The sequence below is a fragment of the Microcebus murinus genome, chromosome 21 (assembly GCF_040939455.1).
Source record: "Microcebus murinus isolate Inina chromosome 21, M.murinus_Inina_mat1.0, whole genome shotgun sequence".
NCBI lineage: Eukaryota > Metazoa > Chordata > Mammalia > Primates > Cheirogaleidae > Microcebus > Microcebus murinus.
Genome location: NC_134124.1, coordinates 9,071,480 through 9,081,164, shown reverse-complemented (window position 1 = coordinate 9,081,164; position 9,685 = coordinate 9,071,480). Strand labels below are relative to the sequence as shown.

The 9,685-nt window shown below is 46.5% G+C and overlaps 2 protein-coding genes across 9 annotated transcripts in view; both read right to left on the bottom strand.

Moving 5' to 3' along the window:
- The window catches only part of LOC105862535 (protocadherin gamma-C4), a 162,640-nt gene that overhangs the window by 99,607 nt on the left and 53,348 nt on the right, over positions 1–9,685 (bottom strand). Inside the window, exon 1 of one of the 8 annotated variants that reach the window (XM_075996154.1) lies at positions 1–2,428. The exons of the other annotated variants lie outside the window; for them this stretch is intronic. Coding sequence (XP_075852269.1) covers positions 1–2,427 — 2,427 coding nt within the window. The 5' untranslated portion in view covers position 2,428. Of the gene's footprint in view, positions 2,429–9,685 lie in introns of those variants that run through there. 8 annotated transcript variants of the gene reach the window in all.
- Positions 2,835–9,683, bottom strand: LOC142863092 (protocadherin gamma-B4-like). The gene has a single exon (XM_075996157.1). It carries the CDS (start codon positions 7,225–7,227, stop codon positions 4,747–4,749), a length of 2,481 nt encoding a protein of 826 aa, XP_075852272.1. The 5' UTR covers positions 7,228–9,683; the 3' UTR covers positions 2,835–4,746.

Here is a 9,685-nt window from a genome sequence, read left to right as displayed (position 1 = left end):
CTGAGCATGAGCACCATCATCAATACATTCATGAAAATCTGTAGATGTTAACAAAGAATCCTTTTTCTCGCAGCTCTCCTGGCTGATGAGCGTGTCCGCGTAGTTGGGCTGAGGAAAGATCAGGTGGCTCTTTCTTGAGTCTGCAGTGAGGGAGACCTCATGGGAATAGGTCTGCAGGAAAGCCTGCACCTCATCAACACCCACAAAGTGTGAGGTGGGCAGGCCTGCCAACCTGCTATCTCCAGAAGCCTGGAGCAGGCGTGACTTGTGCCAGCGTCCCAGCCTGAGCCCCAGGAGCACAAGGACAAAGGCGAGGAAGACACAGGAGACTGCTGCCACTGCTACCACCAGGTACAGCGTGAGGTCCGAGTCCTCTGGGTTGGCTGAAGGCTTGAGACTGTCCAGGTCGGCCAGGACTTCAGGGATACTGTCAGCCACAGCCACAGTGAGCATTACAGTGGCTGAGAGAGGGGGCTGGCCGTGGTCCTGGACCACCACCACGAGGCTCTGCTTGAGCGCGTCTCTGTCCAGCAGGGCCCGCGCCGTGCGCACCTCGCCCGTGTGCAGCCCCACCGAGAAGAGCCCGGGCTCGCTGGCCTTGAGCAGGCGGTAGGACAGCCAGGCGTTCTGGCCTGAGTCTCTGTCCACCGCCACCACCTTGGTCACCAGGTAGCCGGGCTCTGCAGAGCGTGGTGCCAGCTCCACACCAGTGGAACCGTCTGTGGGTAGGGCAGGGTACAGGATCTCGGGAGTGTTATCGTTCTGGTCCAGCACGAACAAGCTCAGCGACACGTTGCTGCTGAGGGGAGGGTCTCCACTGTCGCTGGCAGTCACCAGTAATTGCAAATCTCGCATCTGTTCGTAGTCGAAAGATTGCAGGGCATACAACACACCGGTGTCAGAGTTGATGGAGATGTACGAGGATAGGGACGCCCCCTGGCGAGTGTCCTCAATTACAGAGTAAGTGACCTGTGCGTTGTCCTGGCTGTCGGGGTCGTTTGCAGTCAATGAGAAGATGGAGGCGCCTCTCATGTTGTTCTCCGGGATATAGGCTGAGTAGGAGGCCTGAGGGAAGGCAGGCGGGTTGTCGTTAATGTCTGCCACATGCAGGGCAATGTGAGTTTCAGTGGACAGAGGCGGGGTTCCTAGATCTGAGGCCATCACTGTGATATTGTACATAGAGACTTTTTCTCGGTCCAAATATTTCCAAGTCACTAACTTATAATAATTATCTATTGACTTTTCTAGTTTAAAAGGTAAATTATCAGGCGTGTAACAGACAACTTGACCATTCTTCCCAGAGTCTCGGTCATGCACACTCAAGAAGGCAATTACTGTTCCGGGAAGAGAATTTTCCAACACTGGGCTAAACAAAGATGAAATGATCACTTCTGGTCTATTGTCGTTTACATCTTCCACCAAAACGAGCACTCTGGTCCTCCCCAGAAGAGCCCCCACATCTTCAGCTTGTATTTCCATTTCATATAATGAACATTCTTCATAATCCAGACTTTTTGCTGTTGATAGTTCCCCAGTTTTTTCATTAAGCTGGAATAACAGAGATTGTTTTTCATTAACTTTCCGGAATCTATACGCCACTTTCCCATTGGCTCCCTCATCCGGGTCACTAGCGGTCACAGTAAGCAGCTGGGTGCCCGGGGGCACGTCCTCCGGGACTTCCACTCGGTAAATCGGTTGAGCAAACACCGGGGCATTATCATTTGTATCCAACACTGTCACATGGATGCGCACTGAGCTGGAGCGACGCGGGTCGCCGCCATCGCAGGCGGTGAGGACCAGGTGGTGAGCGGCCTCCTCCTCTCGGTCCAGGGCGCGCTCCAGCACCAGCTCTGGGCTTATGGTTCCATCGTCTGCGGTTTGCACGTCCAGGGAGAAGTGGCGATTGGGGCTGAGCTGGTAGGTCTGTAGGGAATTCACTCCCACATCTGGGTCAACAGCTTCTGGGAGTGGATAACGTGCTCCAGGAACAGCGATTTCGTTAATTTTCACTTCCAGATCTTCGACCTGGAATTTCGGGTTATTATCGTTAATATCAGTGATTTCTATTTCTATCCCAAAGAGTTTTCCTCTATCCTCAACCAGGATGTTAATATTTATCAGACACCGGACGCTCCGGGCGCAAAGCTCCTCCCGGTCTACCCTGTCCGCGGTGACCAAGCTGCCACTTCTCGGGTTTAGAGCAAAGAGCTGCGTCCTACCTCTGGAGACAATGCGGACTCCACGCTTCGCCAGCTCCCCGGGCTCCAGTCCCAGGTCCTTGGAGATATTACCCACGAAGAAGCCTTTGTCGGTCTCTTCAGACACAGAGTAGCGAATCTGTCCTGTCCCGATATCCCACAGCGTCCCCAGCACCGCGCACAGCAGGATCAGATCGCTGCGGCCCCGGTGATTCTTCAGAGCGGCCATTGTTATTTCATTCCAGAATTCCAGAATTCCTTCAGAGTCTTCACTGTGCCTAAGCGTCTTGTCTGGCTTTTTTTGCCGCAGCTATGGAGATCATAGTCTTATGGAAAGCTGCTGTGGGCCAAAATAGGGACGGAATTTTGCTGCACCCCAGCAGTTGGTTTGTGTGATCTGCTGGTCTTTGCGAGGCGCAAGCCCAGAGTATTGGATGGCATTTAGACTGCATCTCTCTCCCAGCAGGTAAACAGCGGCGCTTAGAGTCCTAAGCAGTTATTGCACTCGGATACAGATCACTTCCTATGTAATACTGTTAGATTACTGAAAAAAAAATACTACTTGCTTTCTATTACTTTGTTTTGAATTTATTTAATTTTTCCCTAAATACACCTTTTAAAATAAATTACCACGGAGTGTGGGATGAAATGGGGTGGTTTCATTAAGTATTAAATATTATTAAATGATCGAATTGTTGGGTTAGCATCATATTAAATTACATTTCTGGTTGCTCTTTTTAAAATATGATATTTTAATTTCCCATTATGCTGTAAGCTTTCTTGTAAATGTCTTCAATGTATATTAACAAATAAGAACTTTGGTTGTCACTAGAAATGAGTTTTAAGAGTATAAAATAGGCCTATTGGAGATGGTTTACTAAGAAGTTGTTTCATTTGTTTTAAACAAATTAACCACTATAGAAGAGTTCTATAAAGTTGCTGCTTTTTAATTTTATTGTTAAATGCCCTTTTTATTACACATTGATAATGTTTTCAAGTATTGTGAAATTTTAGTGGGACATATGTTTTACAATTGCAGTTTTATGAGAAATTATGTTGTTTCGCTATTTATTCAAATTATTTATAGTTCTCTATTTGAATAGTAAGTACTTGAAAGGTACAGATGAATATACCACAGAAAGTCTCTATCCCAACCCCTTCCACCAAAGAGAGATTACATTTTAAATCAGACTTAACTTTTTAAGGTAGACATATATTCTAAGGTTAATTTTACCTATGTCAATAATTTGATCTAAAGAAGCACAAAATATAAGGAACACATAATGATCACTAAGATGCCAAACAAGTGCGACCGCAGAAAATGTCTCTTTCCTTCAACAGTTTGTAAAATGGCCATTAAATGAAGCAGTTGCTTATGAATACCTAGCAAAAGCCTCATACAATGTAGTATGGTCACCTGTATATACTGTGGATACACCTCAGATTGTTGGTTTTGTCTAAAAATTTGAAAAATTCAAGACTATATTTCTCTCCTAGACACAGAATGATTAGAAGACTACTAGTTATAGCTTAGGGTTGCAAAGAAGACAGTTAAAAAAATATATATTTGGAGTATGGGTGAGAGAAGCAATAGAGTCAAAGTAGGTTATCTTTTCTTTGATGGAGAAGCCTATTGGATGAGCATCAGTACACATTAACTCTGAAAAACCTATGCTGCAAGAGAACCAAATTTTGACCTTTTGATGAACATAATGGACCTTTTGCTAAGCAAAATGATCACACACACACACCCCAGTACATTGCATAAAATTACAAGGTGTTCATGGTTATAAAAATCTAGTTGAAGAGACCTTATTCTAGGAGCTTTTGAAATAGAAGGGAAGTAAATACCAGAAACAAAATAGATTAGTATGGAAACCATGCCGATTAAATTAGCGAAGGAGGCCAGGTGTGATGTTCACTCCTGTAAACCTAGCATTTTGGGAGGGCAAGGTGGGAGGATCCCTTGAGGTCAGGAGTTTGAGTCCAGCCTGAGCAACATAGCAAGATTCCCATCTATACAAAAAACTAAAAAAATTATCTGGACACGGTGGCATGAGCCTATAGTCCTAGCTACTCAGGAGGCTGAAGCAGGAGGATCACTTGAGCCCAGGAGTTTGAAGTTGCAGTGAGCCATGATAGCACCACTTCACTCAAACCTGGGTGACACAGCAAGACTCTGTCTCAAAAAAAAAAAAAATAGTGAAGAAAAATATCTAATTTTATCTTAAATTCCTTTGCCTTAAAGTTTATTTAAATGATTCTTTTTGTATTTATAACATGTCCAAACTGAAACAAGTATTTACTGTATATTAGGCAACAGAAAGAAAAATGTATGGAAAAATCTCATTATCTTTTTAGAAGACAGCAATAACATTCTCTAAGGTTTTCACTTTGTAGGTAAAACCATCATTGCTTGGTAAATCTGAGCTCAGTAGAAAACCCCTATAAGCTACATGACTGCTCCACTTTCGTCCTCCTTTGAAGAATGGTATGATAGCTCTTTTAACTGATCATAACTTTTTTAAGCGACTTGGGAGATCTGAAATTATTGTACATTCTCTTGTGAATATGTACATTTTCCTGTGAAATGGAGAATTGGGTACACAATGAGAAGTAGGAAACTCACCTGAGGGGAAGTCGAGTCACCGGAATTACAAAGTGGAAACAAGGCCCCAGATGGATCACCGCACAGTACCTCTTGCCCTGAACTCAGTTGCTCACTACATTTTAGGAAATTAAACTCCGTCGTTCCGGTGTGTGCCACGCACAGATTGTAGGAATAAGGCAGAGTCCCCTCGCTGTAGTTGGGGGGAACCACAGGTTCAGACTTGACACAGTGACCAGGCTGAAAGCAGCTCCAGGCGGCTGGGCTGGAGGAGCGTCGCCGCAGGCGCAGGGCGATGGCCAGAATCACCGCGAGGAGGAAGAGCACAGAGATCAAGGCCAAGGCCACCACCAGGTAAAACTGCAGCTCAGCCTGGGGGTCAGAGGGCGCTGGGCGGTCGTTGAGATCTGGCAGCGCCTCCTGTAAGCTGTCCGCGAAGACCAGGTGCAGCGTGGCGGTGGCGGAGAGGGGCGGCTGTCCACCATCACGCACAGCGACCAGCAGGCGCTGTCGGGCAGCGTCCCTGTCGCCCAAGGCTCGCGCAGTGCGCACTTCGCCGGTGCGCAGCCCCAGGCTGAAGAGCCCGGGCTCGCTGGCCTGCAGCACGTGGTAGGACAGCCAGGCGTTGTGTCCTGAGTCAGCGTCCACCGCCACCACCTTGGTCACCAGGTAGCCGGGCTCCGCGGCGCGCGGCACCATATCGAAGAGCGCCGAGCCGTCGGGCCCCAGCGCGGGGTACAGCACCCGCGGCGCGTTGTCGTTGCGGTCGCCCACCAGCACGCGCAGGCTCACGTTGGCGCCGAGCGCGGGCGAGCCCTGGTCGCGGGCCTGCAGCGTCAGCTGGAAGGCGCGCAGCTGCTCGTGGTCGAAGGCGCGCTGCGCGAACACCACCCCGCTCTGCGCGCTCACCGACACGTAGGACGACAGCAGCCTGGGCTCCAGGTCACTGGCCACGATGGAGTAAGAGATGTGGCCGTTGGGCCCCAGGTCCGGGTCGGACGCGCTGACTTGAGCGATGGAGACTCCGGGAGGGTTGTTCTCCGCCACGTGGACCACATAGGAGGCCTGGCCGAAAACTGGAGCGTTGTCGTTGACATCCCCGATGTTCAGGGTGAGGCTTTTGCTGGAGGAGAGTGGAGGCCTGCCTTGGTCTGTGACCGTGATGGTGATATTGTACTCCGGGTTCTTCTCGCGGTCTAGAACCCCATCTGTCACCAATTTATATGTGTTTCTTGACGAAGTGAGTATTTTAAACGGAACATCACCTTCCAATTTACAAGTAACTTCCCCGTTGTGTCCCGAATCCTTGTCACGGATTTTGAGCAAAGCAACGTGTGTTCCCAGCTCTGCGTCCTCCATAATCAGGTCAGGAAGAGATTGGAATATTACTTCTGGGACGTTGTCATTTTCATCTATGACTTCTATCTCCACTGTACATTGCGCAATCATTCCTCCACCATCCCTTGCTTCCAAAATTATGGAATATTCTTTGACTTCTTCAAAATCTAATGTTTTTAGAATAGTAATTTCCCCGGTATTGGAATTCAGGTTAAACTGGGTGATCTGGCTAGCTTCGCTGAAGGAGAAGGTGATCTCAGCATTGATACCCTCATCCTGGTCAGTGGCAGTCACCTGAAGCACGGTGGTGCCGGGGGACACATTTTCTGGAAGGCTCACCCTGTATATGTCTTGGCTGAACACTGGAGGGTTGTCATTGGCATCAGTCACTAGGACCTCTATCTGTGCAGTGCTGCTTAGCGGTGGATCTCCAAAGTCCAAGGCAGTCAAGGTCAAGTGGTAGGATTTCTGCTTTTCCCGGTCTAAAGGCATCTTCAATACCAGCTCAGGGTATTTATTGCCATCTGACTTCTCTTTATTCACGAGTGAGAAATGATCACTGGTACTGAGCTGGTAATTCTGCAGTGAGTTGGTACCAATATCCGCATCATGCGCAGATCCCAGGATAAATCGCGTGCCTGGCTGTGCAGACTCACTTATTTGCAGCTCAAAGGAATTCTGCGTGAATTTTGGCGTGTGGTCATTAATGTCCTCGATCTCCACAGTCACGTGATAAAAGTTCAACGGGTTGTCAGCCACGGCCTCGAATTCCAGAGCGCACGCGGGGCTCTTCCCGCAGATCTGCTCCCTGTCCAGCCTGCTGCGCACCAGCAGCTCCCCGCTCTCCGCGCGCACCGCGAAGTAAGGCTTCTCCGCGCTGACGCGCAGCTTTCGAGCCGGGAACTCCCGCACGCTGAAGCCCAGGTCCTTGGCGAGGTTCCCCACCACCGAGCCCTCGGGCATCTCCTCGGGAATCCTGTAGCGGATCTGCTGGGACAGCGCCGGGCAGAACAAAGGCAGCAGCAGGGGAAGGAGCGCCGGCCGCCGCCCCGCGCGGGCCCGCTGCCCTGCGCCGCGCGCCATCGCTCGGCCCCGCTCGGCCTGCTCACCAGCCCGCGCACGCCGGCGTGTGAACGCCCTCTGTGTCGCAGGTGTCCGCAGCTCCGAACGGGCTTCAGCTCCAGTTCCAGTTGCGGAAAAGTGTCTTGTATTCCCAAGGAGGAAGCGGCGTGAAGGCGACCGCTGGAGAGTCGGACGGGGCCGCCCTGGAAAGCGCTGCGGCTGCGCGGGCAGATCGGAGCGCCGAGTTCTCCACTGTGGCCAACAGCGGCGCCCAGAGTCCGCGCTGGGGAACTGCAGCCTCTGCCGCTTCGCTTTAACCAGCTCGATAATATTACAATAACAGTTGTGTGCCCTACTGAACAAACTACCTTGTTACGTCCATGTATTTTATAACGTCTAAAGTTGTACCCTTAGAAATGCCTTTATGCCTACTTTCCAGGTTTTCCAGGAAATCACATAGGTTTAATACCTGAACATCTATCTGCTGACATAATTATTCCCTAATCTTCAAATACACACTACTTACACAAAGCTAGACATAATATAGACTTGGCCTAAATCATATGAGCACAGCAATTTTGCATACTTATTCATTAGCAATATAGTGTAGAAACTTTATGTTTATTATTTTTTCTTTTTGGTCATACCTTTCCTCCCACTTTTCTAGGTACCTGCAAGTTCATTTCTTTAAACTTTTTCCAGACAGCATCAGTAATGCTAAAATTGTCCTTCAGAAGACACAATTTATACTTATCTTCAAACACATATCTTTTTCCAATAGTTTCAGTGATTTCCTTATAGTAATATTATGTGATTGTCATTTCCACTATCACAGGCAATATTTAGTTAAGAAAATGAGGTAGCCTGAAAAGAGCATATCTCTCTCCTTTCTATTACACAATTATTTTCCTTGTTACAAAATATAACATTAATCTTCAAAGTTATCAGGGGTATAATACTTTGCCTCTGCACTGCAGCACTCATTCCAACCTCTGCACTTATTTTATATCCCATGATGTCCTCAGAATAGAAGGAAATAATCCCTGGAAAGTTTGCTTGCAATAGCTCATTGAGTTCAGTGATGATTTTTCTCCTTTGTTTAAAATATTTCAAACCATCTAATACATTTCGGTTTAGGGATTTTCTTTTTCAAAATACCTGATAACTATATTTTTGCCAGAGAACCTTTCCTCACAAACTGGCATAACATTTTCTCCTACAAGTGATTGTACATCTGAATACTATAGAATGTGTGAAGTTTATTCCCACACTATTGTGTAGTTTATTATATGCAAGATGCCACCAAATAGAATACTACTCTAGAGTAAAAGGTCTTTTAAAAAAACCCAAAAGAGACAGGGGTCTCACTGTGTTGCACAGGCTGCCCTTGAACTCCTGAGATCAAGGGATCTTTCCCACCTCAGCCTCCTGAGTAGCTGGGACTACAGGCTCATGGCACCATACCCTGCTAAAAACATCTTTTTAATTAAAACTCAAAGGTCCCTGAAATCAAGATTACCTTGCCATCTACCCCTTCCAGATGATAACCATCTGATATACAAAAGAATATGGAGGTAGTTAATCTCAGGATTATTTCAAACTAAAATTTTCAGCAGATCCAATAAATAAAATCAACTACTGGTCTAGGATTTGAGTAGATGAGATAGTTGTTTCATAAAGCCAGTGTGCCCTATATCCTCAATCTCCCACTCGGAGATCCCACAAACACACTTCACATGGTTGTACCATGTAAATGTACCAATAAAACTGCACATTATATCCTGTGTTAAACATATAACTGCCTGTTTCACAAATGCCATTTATAACACTTGAAATAAAAATTTTAAACATATTTTATTGGTTTTGGACAATGACCTTTAGTTTGGCATTAGACTCCATGTCTGTCTTTGTGAAGGTTGCCACACCCATTTAATTCTTTAGGCATAAATTTAACTTTCCACTGGTACCCTAACATTAATAGAAGATTATAGATCAAGAAGCAACCAAGATTTTCAGGGCTGCCAAGGTGAGGGATATGGAGGCAAGATCAGAAAACAGAAAAAAAAAGCTTCAGACTGAAAAAAATCTTCAAGAACACCTTATAAATCAGAACGATAAAGACAAGACTGAGAAGAAGGTTGAGGTGTGTTTTACTCTTCCCTAGTGCAACAAGAAAGACTCAACAATTCGTTTCCATTTATAAAACACACAAGTTAAGAAAACCAAGTGGAAAGTAGGTGGAAGTTACAAAAAGGCGATAGCCCACTTATTAACCATCTTGCCCATAAGCTTTCACTAAAGAAATGATATCATAACTTATGTGATCCATGTTAAAATATCACCACTGAAGTAAGCGGGTAAACTAGGTTTGTCCCTTTAAGTTTTTTCAATCCCTAACTTCAAAACACTTGTTTTGCAAAATAATAGAGAAATATCACACAAAATATAATTCCTTATGGAAATAAAGGAAGGCCTGAGC